The sequence below is a fragment of the Ceraceosorus guamensis genome (assembly GCF_003144195.1).
Source record: "Ceraceosorus guamensis strain MCA 4658 unplaced genomic scaffold IE81scaffold_14, whole genome shotgun sequence".
NCBI lineage: Eukaryota > Fungi > Basidiomycota > Exobasidiomycetes > Ceraceosorales > Ceraceosoraceae > Ceraceosorus > Ceraceosorus guamensis.
The window spans coordinates 45,745-67,514 of record NW_020290009.1 but is presented as its reverse complement, the minus strand read 5'-3'; the positions used below and the strand labels follow the sequence as shown (position 1 = coordinate 67,514).

Below are 21,770 nucleotides of genomic sequence, written 5' to 3'. Positions count from 1 at the left end.
CAACGATGGCTTTGACTTGATTATCAGCTGCTCAAGTGTAGAGTGGCCCTGCAACGGGGAGGAGCTTCACCGCCTTGAATCCGAGTTCTTTTTTCTATTTGAATTTGAATACACCGACACCGGGGTGAGCAACACTTTTTGTAATGTGTTGGAACGACTTGTAATCAAAGTCACGTGTATACTCCACAAAGATACGCCTTTCCATCCGTGTGCGGTCATTATTGAACGTTGCGACGCTGCTGGGCCACAGCGGGAAGTGGATCTGATCTCGCCGTGGGCCAAAAGAGCCTGTCGGTTTGGCGGGTCATGCTTGCTCGTGCGTGCACGGCGCCACGAACGCCGCGTAGCTCGTCGATAATTGCTATATGCATGCATGCGTGCGCACCTGCATGCATGGAGGTGGGATGCAGGCATCAGAGCAGTGTTCGACGCGTCGTGCTCGATCAAAAAGCGTAGACGAGTGCCAAGGGCGCGCGCCTCAAAGTTGCGCTCAAAGTGCGCCCCCGCTCGTAGCTCGTTCTAACCTCCCATCCACAACTCTCTCTAGCAACCTGTTAGATATCTCATCGCATTGCCAGCTCAACTACTCGACCTCATCTCAACTCAGGTCTTACACACCTCCAACGAACCACTCAAGCAATATCCGAAATGTCTGCTGCTGCTGCTGCTCCCAAGAAGGCTTCCGCCGCCAAGAAGGCCGGACCCGCTGGACCTACCTACGAGGTGAGTTGAGCAAGTGCTGTTGACGGTCGCGATCGGTATGGCATGTACGGCGCGATCCAGTGCTCTCCTAAGCTTCGGATACCACGGGACTCGTTCATCAACGATATCGCCTCCCGTCGATGCTTCTTTTGTGGCAATCGGATACGATTTGGCGTCGCCGTCGTCGTCCGAGGGCAAAGTCGTCTCGTCAGACGCGGATCGTACTGGGGCTCGAAGCGCGTAGCGCGTACATCTGCTACGCGACGCATAGCGCGGCAAGGTGTCTACTTCAGATGGTCGTTTCTGACGGTTCGAAGACACGCGAACACGCCCATCGCACTCTCGGACGCTATCGACGTCGCCATGCTCTGGTACCAAGCCTCCGCTTGCTGACGGGACGCGACGCGTTTCCAAGGCCAAGGCGAGCATACAAGCGCAACGGGGCCTCTGGACTGCTAGAACTATCAATCTTGCGCCTAGACTGCGAGTAGACTTGTCCGAGATGTCCGGGCTGCGCTGGTGATGCTCTGTTTGCCGTTGGATGGCTGGATGGACAGGGGTTCTGTTGACAGATTTTCACGCGCAAGCCTCGGTAGCGGCACACAGGAGCGCCGTGGACTTTTGCTCTTGCATAGCCACTCATTGGGGGTCTCTCCATCGACCTTCGAAGGTGGAGCTGCGCTCAGACGCTGGGGCTCGTCGTCGTCGTCGTCATTGTTCGGTTGGCGCACCTTTTAGAGGGAGGTGGCTGCGAGACGCGCCGCGCGGAAATTCGGTTGCGCGCGCGTGGCCGCCCGCAGGAGCGGACACGCAGCAGCGGTGCGATGTGCCCTTGCCCGAGCGAGCCGTTTGACGTGCACGGTGTGGCATTCTGTCGTCATCATCATCATCATCATCATCATCATCATCATCATCATCGTTGTCGTCGCTGACATCCCTCACGCTCTCGTCGTCCCTCCATTCATTCAGTCCATGATCAAGGAGGCCATCATTGCCCACCCGGAGGATGCGCGCAAGGGTATCGGACGCCAGACCGTCAAGAAGTACATCCAGACCAAGCACCCCAACACCGCTGCCGTGACCCCCGCGCAGTTCAACAATCTGGTCAACAACGCCATCAAGAAGGGTGCTGAGAAGGGTGTCTTCGTTCTCCCCAAGGGAGCCAGCGGCAGCGTCAAGCTTGCCCCCAAGGCCAAGGACGCCGCCAAGAAGAAGCCAGCTGCTAAGAAGCCTGCGGCCAAGAAGGCCACCACTGGTGCTGCCAAGCCCAAGAAGGCAGCCACGGCAAAGAAGGCCACGACCGCTACCAAGGCCAAGAAGGTGAGCAAGTCGATCTCATCATCGTTACCGTCACCGGTTGTAAACTAATCATTGTTGCTGCACTGTTCAGCCCGCCGCCAAGAAGACTGCGTCTTCCACAACGAAGAAGGCGACTGCCAAGCCAGCTGCTAAGAAGCCCGCGGCCAAGAAGGCCGCTGCGCCCAAGAAGGTAAGCATGGCGTGCAGCAATCCAGTAGCGTTCGCGGTCAGCTCCCTCGCAAAGCGTGCTGGCCGCTGACGACTGCCCTCTGTCTGTCATTCGCCTGCATCTAGCTTACACGACCACCTCTCGCCGCTACCCAGGCCGCTGCACCCAAGCCAAAGAAGGCATAAGTCTGTCGAGTGAAGATGCTTTCCTCTCCGGCCGTCACCTTATGTACTGCTCCTGCTCATTCACTTGGCTCTAGACGGTCCGTCAACTCGGCACAGCCTCGATGTGCTGTATCGTCGAACCGATCTTGGCCGACCCATACGCAATACATCGCGTTGTGCTTGTACCACTCGCGATCATCGATCACGCCCATCAAACCACATGCCCATCAAGCAGCTCGGGTCGTGCATCGACGACATGAAACGCACCACTCGTGGTTCAACTTTTCCTCGCCCTACACACGCACCTATCCCTCCCATCACCCCCCATTACCTTTCTCGCCTCGCGATTGGCTTCATTGCCATTATCTGTACTCTAGCTCCATTTTAGTCCAGTCGCGAATCGCATCACTGAGCCCGTCCCTTTTCCTTGCTGTCGCGCTGTTCATTACAGCTGAAGTCGAGCGAGTCTGCTTGAGGTCTTCTTTTACCTGCTGCGCGCTCGACCGGCCGCTGCTCGTCGCGTCGATGAGCGCTCTGCGTCGTGCTTCCCACACTCGAGATTGCGAGCCGAACACGTGAGCGTCATCGGCCGCGCGAACACGTCCGATGTGCGCTTCGGTAGTAGTACGGGGAGGTGTGCACGTTGCGAAGCGAGGCAATGCCGAGTGGGTAGCGAACCGAAGTCGAATTGACGACACGAAAAGGAACGTTGAAAAGGATGCTTAATTGCTGCCATATATGCAAGTTGTAGAGGCGTCATTCAGTGATTCAACTTGAGGTTTCAACGCGAGCCTCTGCGCATCGGTTGAGGTCACGTGTCGTGTTTGTGGGATATCTGTGGAGGGGCCGCGTTGCTTGCCTGCAGCTCGCAGCTAGCATGCATGCTGCGTGCGTGCTGCTCTCACTATCATACCTGCTTGTTGGGCGCCTTGCAACGCGCACGGAACCAAACTTGCACAGTCACACAGCATGGATGCGAATTGCATGGTGCCAAGTCTTGAGTATGAGTCAACAGAGGATGGTTCTTTCCCTCTCCTGCCATCTGCCATCACTCATTGCTGAGCGCTACCTCTCCATCAGAGCCTCGCGATCCAAGACATCGAACGCTGACTTTGCGGATCGAAGCATAGCTCGTGCTGAAGTGTAGCGCTATCCTTGGATAGAGGCGGTTACTACACGCACTAAGACCGGATCGAATCTGGGACAACCATGGCCGCTCCTTTGTACAGTAAGTGCTTCCATAACCTGTCGCGCGAGGGAATGAGGATGGGCGCGAGCTGTTTGTGAAGGAGAGGAGGAGCTTCATCGATGCTGAGTGCTCCCTCGCTCGTGCTTCTGCAGCAACGGCCTCCGGTCAGCTATTCCATGCGTAAGTGTCTGCCCAAAGTCATTCTCAGAGCATCGCTCTACTGATTCAAGCGCTTACCTTTCCGTTTCATCCCTCTCGATCCTGCATATGCGCAGAGGCAAGATCCTGATAGCCACCGTTGGCTTACCTGCGCGAGGCAAGACGCATCTCTCCCACGCGCTCGAGAGGTACCTTCGATGGATCGGCGTCAAGTGCGCCGTGCTGAGCCTGGGAGATTATAGGAGAAAGGTTCTGGGTGGAGCAGGAAGCGTGCCTGCCGATTACTTTCATCATGGTCAGTATATGCGTCACATGGAAGCCTCCCATGATCTCCGCTTCCGGATCGCGTATTCCCAAAGTGCTCATTGCCTCCCAGCCCCTCCGACACGTTTGATCCAACTCTGCAGGCGCCAAAAGCCCCGAAACAGCCGCATTGAGAGCAAAAGTGCAAAGCGGATTCGACGAGTCCGTATTGCAGTACTTTGCTTCCGGTGGACAAGTGGTCATCTACGATGCCAACAACGGTACCGTATCGCGTCGAGCAGCTCTACGCGAAAAGTTTGGCAAGCAGCTAGGCATCCACGTCATGTTTCTCGAAAGCATCTGTACGGATCAGTCCATCGTCGATGCAAACATTCGCAGCGTCAAGATATCGAGTCCAGATTACGAGAGCTGGAAACCTGAAAAGGCGGTGGATGATTTCAAGAAGCGCATCAAGGCGCACGAACAGTTCTACGAACCTATAGAACAACCCAGCTTCCCTTACATCAAGGTCGTCAATGTGGTGAGTTGCGAGTGCATGTGTGACAGCTCGCATGCCACATGCGTGCTCATTGGCTGCGCAATCGGCGACTTTTTCAGGGTCAAAAAGTCATTGTCAACAACATCCAGGGCTATTTGCAGTCTCGTCTCGTCTTCTTCCTCATGAACATCCACAATAGGAATCGCAAGTGAGTACGACTCGTCGCGCTCATCAGGGCAACGCCGCCATCCTTGCGCAAGCCTCCTCATCATTGGCATTTGTGCTGACACCTCCATCTCCCGCAATTCAACGCCTGCTTAGAATCTACTTCGCTCGAGCAGGGGAAGCATTGATAGAGCATCTTTACAAAGCGGATGCGGATCTCTCCTCGCTGGGCTGGGAGTATGCGGACAAGCTGCTCGAGTTCGTGGAACAGAAGAGGAGCGAGAGCAAGGATCTGGCCGTCAAGCTTGCAAGAGAGGGCAAGCTGGAGAGAGGGCCGGAGGATGATGAGCCGGGAAGCGGACCTGGGGAGGAAGGCAAGGTGCTAGAGGTGAGGCGGCCTTTTGCTTCCCACGAGCAGCAAGGAATGGCTCACATAGCTTCCCCCCTCTGGCCTTGCGTTGCGGTTTGCATCGGTAGGTGTGGACTTCGGCAAGGAGAAGGTCTTCGCACACAGCTCTACCTTTTGCCGAAAAGGGCTATCGCGTCATCGAAAGGTCGCAATTGAGCGAAATGAACCCGGGAGTGGTGGATGGGATGAGTGCAGAGGCTATCAAGCTGCGCTTTCCGGACGAATGGCAAAAGAAGCTCAAAGAGGTGGGTCAGGGGTCAACACAGCGCTTCGGTCCACACCTCGCAATGCTCACGCTGTCAGGCTGTTCTTCACAGCCCTACTCGCACCGGTACCCGCGTGCGGAGAGCTACCATGATTTGTCGGTGCGTCTACGATCAAGCGGAAGGCTTGCCTCACTGCGTCACTCACCGCTCTTTCTACATCTGTGCCACCATCGCGCAGATCCGGCTTGAACCGATCATTTTCGAGCTGGAAAGAGCTTCGACGGACGTGCTCATCATAGGCCAGTCGTCCGTCTTGCGATGCCTAATCGCCTACTTTCAAGTGAGTCATTACTGTTCTCCCAGGCGCATGTGCTGCTTTGTGAATCGCTTTTGCTCACGCTACGTGCCGGTGCACTCGCACGCAGGGCTTGACGCCCAACGAGATTCCAAAGATCAAGGTACGAGAAGGAGAGCTTGTCATTCTGTCTCCTCAAGCGTACGGCACAGCGACTCAAAGGCTAGAGTGAGTTGCGCGCGCGCGCGCACACACACACACACGTCGATGAATTTCGCTCACTCGCATGAATCCTGTTCAATGCGCTTTGATCCTTTCTGCAGCTTTTGGAACCCCGTGGAGAAGCGGAAGAGCCGCGACGAGGCTATTCAAGCCGAGAGCGGCGGTGCTGACGGATTGCCCGCTGCTGGCTTGAGCCTGCACGACGAAGACACGCCAGCAACAGCTGGATTGGGACCGTCTGCATGATGCATACATTCGATCGTTTGATCAAATACTCCTACGTCAAGGTTGACAGATGTACAACAAGTCTCGGGAGCATGAAAAGGCGCAGTCTGAGTCTTGCATGCTCTAGCCTACTATGCACTGTGCGTCTCTTCCACTTGCTCAGTAGTCGCCGTGGAATTGAGGTCGAAAAGTGCTAGCGGGTCTAGAATGCTCCGCTCCGTCGGCCCGAGCAAAGCGCCCAAACTCGGGTTCCCCTCTTCGACGCTGCCTTCGTTGTTCCTTGCCGGCCGATGCATCGGAGGTGGACGACTTGTTCTTCCGCCCGGTAGGACCTGATATCCTATCAGATAGCGACGAAGAGTTCCGAGCGGCGGCATGTTTGCGCGACGTAGTGGCAGTGGAAGGTCTATCGAACCAATCGTCCACGCGATCCTTTGCGCGCTTCTTTCTCCTCGACTTCTTGCTGCTTCCGCTCCGCAAAGAATCCTCGCTGTCCCTTTCTCTTTCCCTCTCCCTCTCCCTCTCGCGCTCGCGCTCGCGCTGCTTTTGCTGCGCCGATTGGGCCTCTCTTTGCTGCAAACGAGCGTTGTGAGGTGCATCGGTTGCATCTTGATACCTCTCCGCCCTGCGTCTCGTCGGCATCGAGCTGGAGTGCGATGAGCCTTGCGCGTTCTCACCACCGCCAACTCGACCAGGTCTGGAAGGAGGTCCCCTTGCTCTTTTATCCCTGCCAATCGCTCTTCCGCTATCGATCAGTTGATCCACGATGCTAGCAGCGCGCCTGGAAGGATCCTGAGCCAGCCTGATAGAAGCTCCGTCTCCCAGATCAAAGTCGAAAGCGTGATTGGTGGATTCGCCAAAGCGAATGTGCTCGTTGGTGCGAGCAGTGCTCTGCGCGAGCGGGGCTTGAGAGGCGAACATGGAGCCAAAGGGACCTGCCAAGGACATGAAGTGAGAATAGGCAGAAGGATCTCCCCTTGCATTGTAGCGCTCTGGGCAATCATCGCCCCAATGCGATCCCCGAGAGGCACAATTGTAGCACCAAATCTCCTGTGTGGCCGTTGGTAGGAAACGCACGTGATGAGCGGCTCTGACAGGCAAGGCGGATGCGAGGAGACCTCTTTCTTCGACGAGCATATCGCCACCAACGCGCAGACTTACTGCTGGATCCCAATCCGAGCTTGGACTCTGCGAAAGGCTTCGTCTGCTTCTCCTCCGCTTCCCTTTGGTTTCACTCTCACGTCGAGAATCATCGCTATCCAGCTTCATATCGCTTTCCGCTTCGCTCGTCTCGCTGTCATCCTCATCCTCATCTTGGAAGCCACGTCTCAACCTCTGCCTTTCCTTTTGTATCCTCAACGCTTCATTCCTTCTGAACCTCTTCCACTCCGCATTCGTATTCCAATGATACACTCTCCAGAGCGTAGGACATCCCTTGTCTTGATGAGAAGAGCTACCGCAGCGTATGCACTCCGCTTGCCAGCGTCCTGTTGACCTGGGTTTGGGACAATCGGAGATGCGATGGCCTGTCTGTCCGCATCGGAAGCAGACTACGCCATGCGGGCATTCTCGAGTCGTGTGATCGTCCAGCGCACCGCAAGCCAAGCACTTGTGATGAATGAGGGGAGAGAGAGACGCACCACAAGGGGTCAGTCGATGACGTGCCCCATCGCATCCGAGGTGCCGAGGTCCTCGCTGGACTTCCTTAATCAGAATCTGTGAGCTGCACGCTCTTTCCAGGCTCGTCACTGCCCACCCCTTGCTCTTGCTCTTCTCTTGCTCACCTGAGAATGAGGACAGCGTTTACCCAAATGACCCGTCTGACCGCATACATTGCACTCGAGCAGATTGCTCACTTGCTGCTCCTTTGCATCTTCATAATACCTCGTCCACCTCGACTGATTCAAGCTGTCGTCCGCATCCAACTCCAATTCCGCATAATCTCCCAACTCTGCATCCTCTTCCTCCTCCTCCTCCCCTTCACCTTCCCTCTGCGCGTTATTGGATGGATCTTTGGAAGGACTGCCTTGTGCGCCTAGTGAGGTGCTTGGATCCGATCCGGCATGTGCTCGAGAAGAGTCTTTGGGTGGGCTAGGTGCGGAAGCGGGACCGGGAGCAGAGTCGCGAGCGAGATCGGCACGGGGCTTGGAGAGGGGATGCTGCGACGGACCTGCTTGTTCGTATGTGACGTGACCAGGCAACAGAAGGCCATTGGAGCGGGTCGAAGCTGATAAAAATGAGCTCGAGCCTGAGTCCGATGTGGGATTGGCGTGGGTGCTGGGAAGGTGCTGTTGGGCACTGATGGAAGGTGAAGGTGCCGTATCCAGCACGAACAGGTCGTCTTGACGCATCGCGGCTGCTGCGTGTGATGGTCAGCCTGTGTGCGTGCTTGTGGCGCAGACGAAGAGGAGAGAAAGATGGGGAGGTGACTGGACAATTCTGTGTGCGCGATGAGGAGGTGGGTGTAGACTTTAAAGTCTGTTCGAGGCTTGATGGGCAAGCGAAGTGAGGTTTCAAGAGGAGGGAGTGGGGGGGGGGGTGCAACGATATCGACGACGCTCAAGGGAAGCTTCGCCAAAGCCTTCTGCTTCTACCACCCCACGACTCGCAATCATCTCCCGTCCATCTTCAATCGATCGCGAAGGCCGTTTTCCAAGGTTCGTTTGGGGGGACCATTCAAAATGTCAGGAAGAATAATGCGAAAGTTGCGAATCGTGCCTCAGAAAGGTGTCATCGAATTCGAGTTGTGAGTTGATTGACAGATTGAATCAGCAAGCAAGCGCCATGCGCGTTGTGCGCTGCTTGCTTGCACTTTGCAGTCTCTCGGTTTCTAAGCGACCAAAACTTCGTCACGTGGTCAGAAGCCTGGTATTCAAATTGTTTGAGACATGGGCGTGAAATTGAATCACGAATTTTGAATGTCAATCAACCGTCGTCAGTTTTAGTGCTGTTTGTACGGCAATTCTTTACTTCTTCTCTACTTGATCCTCTCCTGCCGGCATCTTCTCGACATGCTTCCTTCGCCTCAAGGCTCGTCCTCCTCTGCTGCAAAACCGCCGTGCACGCCTCTCGTCCTTTTGGCGCAGCAGCTGCAAACATTCAGTGGCATTTCACGCTTGCCTGAAATCTGTCTCTGACCTGCTGATGTGACCTTCCACCTGAGCCGCCCGCCGATCCCTTCATTCCACAACAGTCGCGAGCGCACAACATGCTCCGTACGTACACTTCTTGCCATTAAAGACTCGCGACTCGCACGACATCGGACTCGGACTCGGACTCGGACTCGGACTCGGATGACCGCGCATGAAAGCTCCATCAGCACGTGGTTAGAACAGCACGAATGAAGCCGTTTGTGATATTTACCCATTTCAACGTGGAGTGGGCACCGCCGGAAAGCTTCGCGTTGACTTGTCATCTTGGTTCGAGATTTGAAAATCGTCTTTTCTGCTCAGACGAGTAGGACAATCGTGAATGAAATGGTCGTCGGAAGAGCACCGTCGCGAGGCATCATCCGCAGGTCCGCGGCGCTGTATTTCTGCCGGCTGCCCGCGCCTTCCTATCATGTACACAATCAGAATCAATAGCCAAGACCCGAGGGATCGTGCGCCTGTATCTCCGAAAATCTCCGTGCTCCCCACGCAACGTTTGAACATGAGTTGGGCAGACATGGACAATGAAGATCGGCGGTGCAAAGCCGAAGTAGCAGCCAGCAGGGCATTCCTATAGACGATGTGCGTGGTCACGAGGATGCGAACCAAGTTTGGCTGCGCCCTCCTGCTTTGCGTGCCAATCAGTTCTGTGCCGCGCAGTCCTCGGTACGGCGAGCAGCAGCTAGGCACGCGGCTAGTCGAGAGCGGCGAAGGGTGAACGCGAAGGCTTTACTGCATGGGCGCGCTTGCATAGCTGCTGCTGCATGGCAGCAACGGGTCAGGCAAAGCTTCGACACAGGAAACATGCCAGGGGGGGAGGCAGAGGTGAGTGAGTGAGTGGGCCATGCGAGGTGTTGCGCCAACCGACGGTCCGGCATGCACCTCTTTCTGCACGGTCGTCAGTACGGAGATCAGTCGTAACAGCTGAGTGAGAGTCGTGAGTCATGACTACTACTAGACTACAGACTAGCGAGGCGACGACTTTTGAACTCGCTCGGACTGCTGCATGGGCTCGGGCCTGGCGGGAATGTTTTTCTTCTCTGCTTTCGAGTCTGATGAGTGTCCCGAGTGCCTCGCGGGTATGGCAGCCCTTGACGACACTGACCGCCCTAGCGCCATCTCGGCCGGAGGTTCAGAATTCGAACGCTAACACGCAAGATCTTGGACTGATGTGGCGCGCAGGCACGAGCGGACGAGGAGGAAGTTGCTGGGATCAACGGAAGAGAAAGGAGGGAGGCGCTGGGACAGTCTGCCTTGTAGCTGTAGCTGTGCTTGATTGATGTGCCTCGATGCCCATCGGTCCATCTCGTCTACCGGCTGTGCTGGAGGGATCCCCCCCTCTTTGAACCTTCGACTCCCGACACCTTGATGGACTACCAAGCGTCAATGCGATTGTGCCGTGTGGCCGATGCGCTGGCCTTGGCATGTACTGTACTCACAACACGCGCACTGCACGGTATACCAGTCGCCACAGGCTCCAAGTCCGATCAAGCCCCCTTCGACGCTACGTGCGCGCGCGCGCTTCGGAGTCGGTTGGTAAGACTTTGCCCATGCAGGCCAAACTGAACATTACACCACCAGTCACGAGTGCTAAATGTATGGGACTGGGACGAGCGGAAACATGGAAGCCCGGCCTGTCAGCGAAGGCCTCTTCCACAGTCAAGAGTATGTTGTGCGCACGAGCGGGACCGAGGCATTCATCCATCCATCCATATCCGTGGTACCTCTCTTCATCCATCATGCAACGGCGGAGTTCAAGGTACCGGTATAGCGCAATCACGATTCGCACTCGCCTGCTGCATGGTATACAGTCACAGTTACCATCCAATTGCAAAGTACGCGAACCTCTCGTCGTGCCGATTGCGACGCACAATCATCCACGAACCTGCTCAGTGTGTGATATATACACTCGCGAGTCGCGACGCACGAGGCACGACCCTTGACTCATACATTGCGCTGTTCGTCTTGTGCATGGGCTACTATAATGTGAATCACTTGAATGGCTATTCCATGGCTTGGCGTGTGTTGCTCGTTGGCTCGCTATATAATAAGCCATCCATCTCTTGTGCATGCCGCGGCGATCCTCGTCTTGTGCTGGCCGGTGACGAGCCGCGTGCGTGCGGTCGAGTGATGATTCGCACAACGTGTCTTGTCATGCAGCATCCGCTGCTCCACCAGCTTCAAGTGCAGCAATTCTGACCGCGCTGCGATGCATGCTGGCCGCGTCAAAGCAGAAGTATGCCCTGCTGCTGCTGACTGCTCTCGCGCCTCTCTGGCTCGTCAGAAGCTGTGTGCAATCAAAACTCGGTCGACGTATGCGCGCAACACCGTCGTCGCAAGCCCGTCGGCGCCGTACGTGACCTGAATCTGCTGATGCGGACAGTTCGAGTATGTGACCATGCAGCAGCATCTGCATGTCTGATCGCCTCAAATGAAGCTGATTAAGCTATAACGTACAGTTGCGGTATGTGCAGCACGCGCGGGCACAAGGGGCATGAACCCTGTGAGGACCCGCCGCGGCAGAGCCTGAACACCAAAGCAATTGCTAGCGAGCGACTGCTACAGTATCGAGCGCGGACCCCTGAAATCCTGATTTCTTCGCGCGCTAATTAGCTGCACGCGCGCGCCTTGCCGCTGCGCGCCTGCGCCTGCGCCTGTACACACAACGACGGCACCGGCACTCATGCAGCAGCCCCATGGCAGCAGCAGCAGCGGCAAACGAAATTAATTGAGGGATTATTTGACTCGCGCGAGGGCTGCGTGGTGTCGAGCGGCGGGGTGCGGTGACGCGGCGACTGCTCACCAAGGCTGCTGCTGCTGCTCATGATTGACTGCCGCGTGATGCGTGCCGTGCCGTGCCATGTCATGCACCTGTCGCCGTTGCCGTCGCCGTCGACGTTTGGCGCGCTCGCTTGTTCGCCGCCTTCAGGTTAGAGACGTGCCACAAGTTGTTCAGGCAGCGTTGCCATTCTTTCCAATACGCGCATCGCCCCATCCTACCACCACCGCTCGGACAATATCATCTCCTCCAAACCTCTACTCTACATTTGGACTCTTGTTCATTCTCTCTTTCCCAGCTCGCCGCTCAGGAGGCGACTGCTGACTGCCCGAATCATACGCTACCAATCAGGGCTCTCGTCGCCTCCCGCTCGACACACGTCTTGCCCCGTGTGGCACACGTCGACCTATATTCTCAGAAGCCATCCACAGGACGAAGCCAGTGCGAGCACTCGAGTCACCTCTCCTCCCTTCGACTACGCGCTGGTGTCTCTCAGCTTTTGCGGTGTCACCTTTGGACGGAACGGGTCATCACGCCTAGGCGCACACCTCAGCAGACCCTAGGCTTCAAAGTTTCAGTCTCATACACATCCAGAGCGTACGCGACACCTCTCACTTACCATGTTCGGCTCGTCCACACTTCGGCGTAGCAGGGCGCACAATGCCTCGTCTTCTGGTCCCAGCACCAGCAGCAGCACGCGCAGGATGATGTCCACCCTTGCTGCTGGCTGCGCCGCCATGGCCATGGTCGCTACGGGCGTGAGCGCCGAAAAGTCGGCAGGTCAGTACGACAAGGTGTTGGATAACTCGCTGGCATCCGCAATGATGCTCGTGCTGGTCAATGAGAACACTGTCGCCGTCATCGACAAGGTGGAGAACAATACCGACAAACTGGACAACACAGACAAGCCAGTCTGGGCCTCGCTGGTGGATCTGGAAGATTTTACCCCGCGTGGTGTGGATATCACCACCAACACTTTCTGCGCATCTGGTGCTCATCTGGGCAATGGATCGTTGTTGGTCGCTGGAGGCAATCAGGCCATTCAGGGAGGAGGTGCTGCTTTGGCGCAAGGTCAAGATCCCATGACGGGCCCTTACAAGGATACTGACGGACGCAAAGCGCTTAGAATCATGGAACACTCGGATACCAGCGCAAATCTGGAGTGGGTCGACAGCAGCTTGTTCATGTCCTCTGCCAGGTGGTATCCTGGCATCGAGACGTTGGCCGATGGCAGCATCCTTCTCATTGGTGGCGCCACTGGCGGTGGCTACATCAACCGCAACACCCCCAACACCGACCCTGCGTTCCAGGGCGGCTCAATCGACAACCTCGACGCCGGCGGTTCCAATCCCACCTACGAGTTCTTTCCCCCACGACCCAACGATTCCAAGCAGATCAGCCAATTCATGGTGACGACTAGCGGTGAGTCGCAAGTGCGCGCAGGGAGCCCTGGCCAAGAATTGCTCAATGCCGTCGGCCCATGCAGCTCCATTGCAAGGATTGGCAACGCTGACGCAAAGTATATGCTCCTCGTCGCTCAGGTCTGAACATGTATCCCCACACTTTCTTAATGCCAAGCGGCCTCCTCTTCATGCAGGCCAACTACAGCACCACGCTTTGGAATTTCACCGACAACACCGAGACTGCTTTGGCTGAAATGCCTAATCAGGTGGTCCGCGTGTACCCAGCATCTGGCGCAACTGCCATGCTTCCACTGACTCCCGACAACAACTACACTCCAACGATCCTCTTTTGCGGCGGTGCTACACTGAGCGACTACGAGTGGGGCAACTACACTGCTCCTACGGTCAACATTTTGCAGAGAGAAGCATCGAAGGATTGCTCTTCCATCACTCCGGAGGATGCCAACGGGAAGCAGACAGGAGCTGGTTACGTCCACGAGGAGGATCTGCCTCAAGGTCGTACCATGGGTCAATTCATCCACCTGCCAGACGAGACGATGGTCATTGTGAATGGAGCGAACAAGGGCACAGCTGGTTACAGTAACCAGAGTTGGACACAGACCACCTTCAACGGCCAGCCACTACTCACCGAAGGTATGAGCGCTGACCCGACCTACCAGCCAGTGCTCTGGGACGGCAGCAAGCCCAAGGGACAACGTCTCACGACCTCTGGCTTTGGTCTGTCTTCCATCGCCAGGCTGTATCACTCCAGTGCCATCCTTCTTCCAGACGCATCCGTTCTCATCGCTGGCTCCAATCCTCATCAAGACGTTTCCTTGACCATGCCCATCGGCAGCTCTCCCCAAGGATACAACACCACCTACGAGATGGAGAAGTGGTACCCACCATACTACTTCAAGGACCGCCCTCAGCCTCAGGGTCTTCCCAGCTTCATCCTCTACGGCGGCTCTACATGGAAGTTTAAGATTGACGCCAACTTTATGGGCGCCAACGATGCTGCCAATTATCGAGCTGAGCACACCAAGGTGATGGTCATCCGCGGTGGTTTCTCCACGCATGCTATGAACATGGGCCAACGATCCATGCGACTGCAGCACACCTACACTGTCAATGACGACGGATCCGTCGACTTTGAGGTCATGCCCATGCCACAGAACCAGAACGTCTTTGTTGCTGGCCCTGCGCTCCTCTTCATCACTGTCGATGGCGTTCCTTCGCTAGGCAAGTACATCCAGATCGGCTCGAGGTCATTCTCAGGCCCAGTGCCTACCACGTACCAGACTGGCTCCAACCCGTCTCTTCCGCAAGCCAAGCCCAACTCCAAATACACCAAGACACCGCCTTCCAATGCTGCGGAGGAGTTCGGCATCGGCAAGATTGTTGGTATTGCTGTCGGTGCAGCAGCCATCATTGCCCTGATCCTCCTGGGCTTGTGCTGCTGGCGTCGGTCTGCTAAGCGCGGGGGTGCGGCGGGAGCGGGCGCAAAGCGCGGAGCGGCAGGTGCTGCTGGCGCAGGAGGCGCCATCTACGGCATGAACAACTACGCCAACGGAGGACGCGGAGGCGAGTACAAGCGTGTGGACACGCCGAACCCTGGTATGCACAGCTATGGCGGAAACTTGGGTGCGCGGGCGAGCATGGGCACGTTTGACAGCTATGGAGGAAGCATTCCGGGCACGCCTGGACAGAGATACTTTGATAACCCAGGAGCGGGACAGAGGGAGCCTTTGGCACCATCACCGCTTGCTCAGCCTTCGCATTCTCCCAACCCTGCGGGGCAGTATCAGCAGCAAGGATGGGGAGAGCACCAGGCTTCGGGAGATGTGGGAGAGCAGTACTATCATAATGGAGGATATTCGGATCCTTCTCAGTACTACGACCAGCCTAGCCAGCACGGAAGTCGGAATGCCAGCGGATACTCGCAGGGTCAGGGTCAACATCAGCAGAGCTATTCTCAGCAGCACGACTACTTTCGCAGCGAATCATGATGCGGGATATGAAGAGGGATATCCCTGTTCTCGCTCGGGCCGCTGATACGACTCTTGTTCCTGCTCTGGTACGCTCTGCATCTCTACTGTTCTACTTCTCCTAGGCACCCATCGACCGTCAAAGCATATTAGGCCCTCTCTCTCTCTCTCTCTCTCTCTCTCTCTCTCTCTCTCTCTCTGTCCTCGCATTGGCTTGCAAATCCCGGGATCGGATCGCATCAACTCTGTCCTGGAGTCATACACCTTTTCCCTTCATCTCTTGGCCAGACGAATCGCCTTGCGGAAAGCCAAAAGCTCGTCTGCGTCTATTCCGTCTTGCCTCTTTCCGACTTTGGGAGAGCCCGCAAGGGGTGACTATTAGGACAGCTAGAGAGGCGAGGAAAGAAATGTACCTCGAAATGCCTGCGCGCGCTCTCTCTCTCTCTCTCTCTCTCTCTCTCTGACACCCAAAGGAAGAACGTCAGGGTCTGGCTTGGATGATTGTTGGAATGCTTAATTTTCGCTCCTGTCATCAAAGTCCTTGGCACACCTGAACGTCGACCTCCTTTTCTCTCGATCTCTCGCATACCATACACACAGACGCACGATCTTGAGCGTATCCGCGACGCTTTTGACTCTACGAACACTCGTCCCCTGCTCCAGTCACTCGACACGCTCCTTCTCTTTTTCCTTACTTCCTCACACACACTCTCTCTCTCTTGCGCGCGCGCGCGCGCTCACGCTTTCCTGATCTTCTCCTTGTCTCTTCCCCTCGCCCCCCTTCTTACCATCCGCTGACAAATGGACGATGATCTACCTCCAATCGCATACAGTGTTTTGCCCGCCGTGGAGAGGTGGTGTTGTCGCTTTGGAGCAGGAGCATGTGAGCGGGAAGATGAAACCTCTCTCTTTTAGCTTGTGCGACTTTTAACTCTCTTGAACATTCCTCTGGCGGGTTGAGGGCTGCATGTAGTTCTTGGTGCGTCTGAGGCAGGGCAGAAAAGGATGGGGGGAAGAGCAAGGGGAGTGCGTGCGAGTTTGTGTAGAAGGGTCCAGGTATGCGGCCTCGTCACGATGAGAATTTCAGCGAAAGAAGTTTTCCGGATCGAGCTTGTTTGTAGCTAGCTCACCGTGAAGTGGGCGGGTGTACCACGCGACGCTCGCTCCCTTTGGCCCAGCCAAGGCTCGACTAAAAGTCGGGGCCAGCGAACGGTGGGGGGGAGGGGGGGGTTCAGACGGTTCGCGAGCAGAGCAGAGCACGCACAGGACGAAAAGATGTGGGTGCGCGCCGCGCGCGCTGCTCGTCTGCCCCCTTCCTTACCTCTTGCTCTCTTGCTTTTGTCTGATGAAGCTTTGGCTTATGATTTGGGCTTCGGCAAGGGTTTTCGAGGCCAAGAGAGTTCAGATTCGAAAGACTTGACGAGTCGGGTGGGGGTTGGGAAAGACATTCGACTGGGGCATCGGGAAGAAACTTCTTGCGCGCGCGACCCCGGGGGGTCAACGTTCGCCATCTCGTACTGGTACACACAATGAGCACGGCCTTCTATCAGGTCGATTGGGCGAATTTTTACGGCATTTGCCAATGCTTCCCCCCCTCCCGCAACTAAAATCTGAGGCGGGGGCAATTTATGACGTCGGAGTGGGGGAAATTGCATTTTTGTTGGTGGGATTTTTCGTTCGTGCGCGGGAGCTTTCTTTTATGGCCTTGATACTTTGCACGCCAAGGGCTGGTTTGTTGGTGCTTTTTTTGCCGAGTGCGAGTGCGATACAAGGCAGAACCGTGCACATCCGTCCACGTTTACCTGCGCTGAGCTGCCAGGAGAAAGATTTTGTCGACTTGCGAATCGTCGAGACCTTGAGTCTGAGTCTGAGTCTGAGTCTGAGTCTGAGTCTGAGTCTGAGTCAAGAGTTTGAGTGTGCAGGTGTCCAACGTGCCACCGTTGCCAGTTGAGTCGTTAGTCTTGAGTGGTGTTTGAGTTGGCAAGGTGTGAGTCGCGAGTCAGGAGTCACGTGTCACGAGCAGGCTACGAGGAAGGCTCATCAACGGGCATGCATATAGCTATCTTTCCACCATCAAAACCGATCAGCGCTGAATGTTGAATTGAACGATTCCACAAAATAAGAATTCCATGGGAATCAAGAATCATCAGAATCAAGAACCAAGAATCATCAGAATCGTGAATCTTGAATCAAGGTTGCGAGCACGAAGCTATTTGATGGTCTTGGTCACGTGTCACACGAACACCAATCAAAGAATCTCCTCCCCACCCTGCTCTCCTCCATGCCCCCCTCCCGGCCGGCTCTCACCTTGACTCAATCTCCAAGCTCGACAACAATACCTCCCCCCCCCTGGGCCCCTCCCCGTCCAACTCTTTTCTTGGCTCTCGGCATTTTATGCCTCGTGCACCGACTCACGCCCATGTATCTGCTCATGCTTTTGACTGCTCGGCCACCTTGTACATTGCGCTCGCTTGCTAGCCGGGCTGGGCCAAGGCCACTTGAGCAATCGAGCAAGGCGAAGTCAATGAGTGGCAAAGGAAAAAAAAAAAATCAAACAAATTCAAGGGACAAGAAGCAAGAATCGGGGAAGCCTGCCTGGCGAGGCTTGTGTCGGTCGTGGAACTTCCTATAGTCTGAGTGGTATTCGTTCGCGCGGGCGCGTGCCTGCTGCCCTCGCATTCCTCGCACTTTTTCGCCCAAAAGATTTTACGGACTTTGTTTTTTTTTTTTTCTTCTTCCTTATCTCGCAGCTGCTTGCTGCATGCAGCAGCAGGGGCCAAGAGATGTGGCACCTGCGCCCCCCGCCCTGGTGGACTTCTTCTTGGACTCCACAGAATCCACGCTGAGACCGTGACTCACACTGACGGTTGTGCATCTTTTTGTGCGCGCGCGCATCCCTCCCTCAGCACGAGCGGCCGCGGGTTCGCGCGATGCGCATGCATGGCTTGCTGCATGCTGTGGCTTGCGCTCACTCGTCTTTTGCCGTGAAGCTACGGTAGCTGCCCTTGCGAGTCGCGAGTGTGAGTGCCGTGGTGAGAAGTTGATGCAGGCCAGTCGAGGCAGACAGACCGACCAGCGGGGCTTGCAGATCGTATCGTCCAGCAGGCTAGGCTACCAGCACAACAGCTACGGCTAAGGCTACGTGCGATAGGATATGGCTTACACCCTACTTCTGACTCGGCTCGCGCTCGTCGAATCACGAATCGCGCTTCCGTAGAGCAGCTAGGTAGCAAGGGTACGGGGAGGGGAGGGGCCCACACTAGAGCCGTCCAAAGCTGCATGCTCTTCGACGTAGAGGCCTGCTCACGACTCGTTCCAGCTATGAAGCATCAGTGCATGGAGAGTCACAGCTAAAGGCAGGCGTGCATGTTTCGTGGTGGCATTCGTGATTGTTCAGCTAGTCGACACTCACGACTCCATTGATCTTGCCGCTGTAGTCGCGAGTCGTGAGTCGTGAGTCGAAAGGATCGTGCGTGCGGGCGTGCAGGCTACGGACGCGCGTGTGCTGCTCGTCGATCGTGGCTTTGCAAAAGATCCGATGAATGTCTATAGAAGATGATGCATGCGCTCAGCTAGGTTATCTCTGTCCATGTCTGGGCATCGATGTATGAGGTGTAGCATACTGGTCTGGTGCCCGCAGGTCCGGGGGGGTGCTGCAGCTATACGTACGTACGTGATCGCAGCAGCTGTTCCACACAGCCGGATACAGTACGTGGCTGGATGATCAGGTGAGTCGTGAGTCGTGAGTCGTGAGTCGGGAGTGCGTGCATGGTCGTGGGCTCGGCAAAGTTTGCATGCATGAGGACGAGATTGCTTAGACTTGCGTGGTGCCCATCCATCTTGCAGCAAAGTCGCCCGCCTAGCTTAATTGCTATGCTTGCAATCTGAATGGTCCATGGCACGCGGACTGCTGTAGCATCAGCGTCAGGGGCCATACCGCGCGCGCGCGCGCAGCACCGACCCCCGACGAGCTTGCAGCGGCTGCATGGGTCAGCAGCAGCAGCTGCTCGGCAGGCGCGTCCCCACACTCACGACCCAGGACTCGAGACTGCTGCACGGCATGTATGTCGGCAGTCGCGATCGAGTGGCCTGGTGCGGGTGACACGCATGTCGCACATGCCAAGTTCGTCATGCAGTTTCATCTTCCCAAAAGGAAATTTCGATCACGTCACGCACGCACGCACGCAAACAAAGCAAGCAAGCGAGCAAGCGCGCTGATAACGATTTCGGATGCGCGCACGCACGCACGCACGCACTCTTGACCTTCTCCACCTAAACGGCAGATACAGGTTTCCGTAATCGATCAATCGGATCGCTCTCGAAGAGAAGTCACATCCCACTCATACTCTTCACATCCACCACCCTTGCTCGTCATCGCATCTTCATTCATCCCCCAAAACCCCTTCGAACTTCCAACTCGACACTTTGCCTATCACAGCCCGCTATCCACGATGACTTTTGGACCTTCGGAACAGGAACGCGGACGAGAGCCTCGCGTCGCTACTGGCAGGGGAGGCGCGGGTAATGTGAGTAGGTCAGAGGGTATTGCAAGCTGCGTTGGACCTGGGATGCCGATAGATGGTGGATGTCATGGTGTTCGAAGTGCCGATGCGTGCGTGGTAAAGGATGCAGCTATGCTGCCTGACCATGCGCTACCATCGTACCGGCATGCGATCGATCGATCGCACACATACATGCTGACACATACCTCTCTCTCTGCTCATCATTCGCCTCGACACCGTTTATCCCTTCCCTTGCCTTCCTCTCCCAGATCGGTCGGTCTCCATCTCGCGATGCGCGCGAGGCTAGTCGTACCCGAGAGGCGGGCGAAGCGAAAGCTCAAGCAGCCTACGCGGACAAGCAGACCGTCATTCACGGTGGTCGAGGAGGAGCGGGCAATGTACGATCGCCATCTCGCGATCCTACCGAGAGGCTTCGTCATCAGCAGGAGCATGCGAAGGAGCAACATTTGCAACAGGAAGCTATCAAGAAGGATCAGCACAATTTCCACTCGACTGGAAGAGGTGGGGTTGGAAATGTGAAGAGGGATCAGAGTCAGGAAGATGCGACGCGAGGAAGATCCGATGCGGGGGTTGGTGCTGTGAGTGCAATGGTCCTTGTCAGGCTTGGAGAAAAGTTCTGTATGCGCAGTGTGTCTGTGCCAAGGGTGGCGCGATGTTCCGACCACCAGCTCGCTAAGAAGTCGTTGGCTGATGAGCTGTGCGCATCGACTGTTTGCCCCCCGAACCGCCGCTGCGCTGCAGGCCATCCGTTCTCTCTCTCGTTCCCGCTCTCGCGAGCCTCGCAGCTCCAGCACGACTCGGGGCACGGCCGCCAAGGAAGGAGATTTGGCCTCTGTCAACGAGTCTGCAAGCAGCAACAGCACGGCCAATGGCAACAGTGGCGGCAACCATGGTGGCTTGGCTCACAAGATTGCGAGCCACATACCAGGACTGCACTAGCTCAGCGTCGCAACATGCTCTCGAGTGGAGCGGGGGAAAGGGAGAGGGCGCCGCAAGTTTGACGCAACAACCCGTCTCGTAGCCAGCGCCACCTCGTTCGCCAAAACAAATCAGTGCGCACGCAGTTCGACACTTTGAGACTCGAACGAAATTCGAGATCTCGCGATGCTCGAGTTGGTTGCCACGTATGGACGCCACCACCACCGCCATCACGTTGGTGCCGCTTTCTTCTTCTTCTTCTTCTGATTCGGACTCGTCCTCTTTCCCATTTCTGCACTTGCTTTTCCAACTTGGCGTCAGTATCGGAAGAGGGGGAAATTGCACCTTCTCTTCATCCCTGACGCACCCTCCCCGTCAGCCCTTCTCATCGGAACCGCTCTTATGCTTGCTCCTAAATTCCCTTTAACTTTTTTTTGATCGCTGTGAACGCCTCTGAAAGTAAAAACAAACGTACCCACATGTTTTTTAACCGAATGCCTCCCACCACCCCTCCCCCTTTCCCACTTTCTTAGGCAGGTCTCGTCGAACGTAACGAGGAAGATGGAAATATGATGCATGGACCGCTCGCTCAGCGCGTGTGTGCAAAGCAGAAGCAGAGCGCAGCGCAGGAAGCGCGCGCGCGCGCGCATCTTCCTTGCCCCAGCACGGACGTTACCGTGTATGGCAGATGAGCGTGCGGGGTTCACATGCTGCGGGCTTGCGGTTGCGCCTTAATTGTGATGCGATGCGTTCAGTCCCCCCACTCGTGACTTTTGTATTCTTTTGGGTTGCGATGAAAGTTGACATGGGAGGGAGGGAGGGGGATCGAGAGAGTGTGTGGGTGTGCTGCGCGTGCATCTTCTCTTCTGTTTGATTCTTATTCTGCTGCTGCGCATGGTGCTATCTATCACTCACGATTTTTGATTCGGCGGGGGGGTGGGGGGGGGTTCCATTCATTTCTCGCTGCCTAGCTGCATGGCATGGCTTTTTGGTGGGCTAGCTAGCTGCCACTTTGTGGGCCATATATGCAGCATATATGCTTCTTAATTGATACGACCCAGCGT

The 21,770-nt window shown here is 56.1% G+C and overlaps 7 protein-coding genes across 7 annotated transcripts; 5 read left to right on the top strand and 2 right to left on the bottom strand.

Moving 5' to 3' along the window:
• Window positions 1-530: 530 nt before the first annotated feature.
• Window positions 531-1,403, bottom strand: IE81DRAFT_44214 (hypothetical protein). The gene has a single exon (XM_025517347.1). The coding sequence runs from the start codon at window positions 1,129-1,131 to the stop codon at window positions 604-606; it is 528 nt and encodes a 175-aa protein (XP_025371184.1). The 5' UTR covers window positions 1,132-1,403; the 3' UTR covers window positions 531-603.
• Window positions 1,404-2,455, top strand: IE81DRAFT_44235 (hypothetical protein). Its single transcript, XM_025517348.1, has 3 exons — window positions 1,404-2,022; window positions 2,093-2,191; window positions 2,296-2,455. Exons 1-3 carry the CDS (start codon window positions 1,675-1,677, stop codon window positions 2,353-2,355), a joined length of 507 nt encoding a protein of 168 aa, XP_025371183.1. The 5' UTR covers window positions 1,404-1,674; the 3' UTR covers window positions 2,356-2,455.
• An 804-nt stretch (window positions 2,456-3,259) lies between these two features.
• Window positions 3,260-6,036, top strand: IE81DRAFT_44126 (bifunctional 6-phosphofructo-2-kinase/fructose-2,6-bisphosphate 2-phosphatase). The gene is made up of 11 exons (XM_025517346.1): window positions 3,260-3,562; window positions 3,676-3,703; window positions 3,799-3,977; window positions 4,090-4,466; window positions 4,544-4,632; window positions 4,746-4,977; window positions 5,067-5,243; window positions 5,316-5,363; window positions 5,443-5,544; window positions 5,630-5,727; window positions 5,823-6,036. The coding sequence occupies exons 1-11, from the start codon at window positions 3,544-3,546 to the stop codon at window positions 5,965-5,967; spliced, it is 1,494 nt and encodes a 497-aa protein (XP_025371182.1). The 5' UTR covers window positions 3,260-3,543; the 3' UTR covers window positions 5,968-6,036.
• IE81DRAFT_321676 (hypothetical protein) lies at window positions 5,831-8,477 on the bottom strand. Its single transcript, XM_025513423.1, has 3 exons — window positions 7,731-8,477; window positions 7,108-7,554; window positions 5,831-6,996 (listed from the first exon to the last, which is right to left on the bottom strand). Exons 1-3 carry the CDS (start codon window positions 8,295-8,297, stop codon window positions 6,106-6,108), a joined length of 1,905 nt encoding a protein of 634 aa, XP_025371181.1. The 5' UTR covers window positions 8,298-8,477; the 3' UTR covers window positions 5,831-6,105.
• A 3,588-nt stretch (window positions 8,478-12,065) lies between these two features.
• IE81DRAFT_321674 (DUF1929-domain-containing protein) lies at window positions 12,066-15,542 on the top strand. Its single transcript, XM_025513422.1, has 2 exons — window positions 12,066-13,296; window positions 13,416-15,542. Exons 1-2 carry the CDS (start codon window positions 12,495-12,497, stop codon window positions 15,284-15,286), a joined length of 2,673 nt encoding a protein of 890 aa, XP_025371180.1. The 5' UTR covers window positions 12,066-12,494; the 3' UTR covers window positions 15,287-15,542.
• Window positions 15,543-16,456: 914 nt separating this feature from the next.
• IE81DRAFT_321672 (hypothetical protein) lies at window positions 16,457-17,234 on the top strand. Its single transcript, XM_025513421.1, has one exon. The coding sequence runs from the start codon at window positions 16,541-16,543 to the stop codon at window positions 16,796-16,798; it is 258 nt and encodes an 85-aa protein (XP_025371179.1). The 5' UTR covers window positions 16,457-16,540; the 3' UTR covers window positions 16,799-17,234.
• Window positions 17,235-19,716: 2,482 nt separating this feature from the next.
• Window positions 19,717-20,727, top strand: IE81DRAFT_287798 (hypothetical protein; the record flags this gene model as incomplete). Its single annotated transcript, XM_025511733.1, has 3 exons — window positions 19,717-19,791; window positions 20,037-20,378; window positions 20,530-20,727. The coding sequence occupies 3 exons, from the start codon at window positions 19,717-19,719 to the stop codon at window positions 20,725-20,727; spliced, it is 615 nt and encodes a 204-aa protein (XP_025371178.1).
• Between the last annotated feature and the right edge of the window lie 1,043 nt (window positions 20,728-21,770).

Excerpts from the sequence above, each read along its gene's own strand:
- IE81DRAFT_321672 (XM_025513421.1), top strand. The coding sequence starts at position 16,541 with ATGTGGGTGCGCGCCGCGCGCGCTGCTCGTCTGCCCCCTTCCTTACCT.
- IE81DRAFT_321676 (XM_025513423.1), bottom strand. The coding sequence starts at position 8,297 with ATGCGTCAAGACGACCTGTTCGTGCTGGATACGGCACCTTCACCTTCC. Across the intron at positions 7,555-7,730 it reads AACGCTGTCCTCATTCTCAG|TGCTTGGCTTGCGGTGCGCT; the intron begins GTGAGCAAGAGA and ends ATTCATCACAAG. Across the intron at positions 6,997-7,107 it reads GCTCGGATTGGGATCCAGCA|GAGATTTGGTGCTACAATTG; the intron begins GTAAGTCTGCGC and ends ACGGCCACACAG.
- IE81DRAFT_44214 (XM_025517347.1), bottom strand. The coding sequence starts at position 1,131 with ATGCTCGCCTTGGCCTTGGAAACGCGTCGCGTCCCGTCAGCAAGCGGA.
- IE81DRAFT_44235 (XM_025517348.1), top strand. The coding sequence starts at position 1,675 with ATGATCAAGGAGGCCATCATTGCCCACCCGGAGGATGCGCGCAAGGGT. Across the intron at positions 2,023-2,092 it reads CCGCTACCAAGGCCAAGAAG|CCCGCCGCCAAGAAGACTGC; the intron begins GTGAGCAAGTCG and ends TGCACTGTTCAG. Across the intron at positions 2,192-2,295 it reads AGGCCGCTGCGCCCAAGAAG|CTTACACGACCACCTCTCGC; the intron begins GTAAGCATGGCG and ends GCCTGCATCTAG.
- IE81DRAFT_321674 (XM_025513422.1), top strand. The coding sequence starts at position 12,495 with ATGTTCGGCTCGTCCACACTTCGGCGTAGCAGGGCGCACAATGCCTCG. Across the intron at positions 13,297-13,415 it reads ATTCATGGTGACGACTAGCG|GTCTGAACATGTATCCCCAC; the intron begins GTGAGTCGCAAG and ends CTCGTCGCTCAG.
- IE81DRAFT_44126 (XM_025517346.1), top strand. Across the intron at positions 5,244-5,315 it reads GGCAAAAGAAGCTCAAAGAG|CCCTACTCGCACCGGTACCC; the intron begins GTGGGTCAGGGG and ends TGTTCTTCACAG. Across the intron at positions 5,364-5,442 it reads AGAGCTACCATGATTTGTCG|ATCCGGCTTGAACCGATCAT; the intron begins GTGCGTCTACGA and ends ACCATCGCGCAG.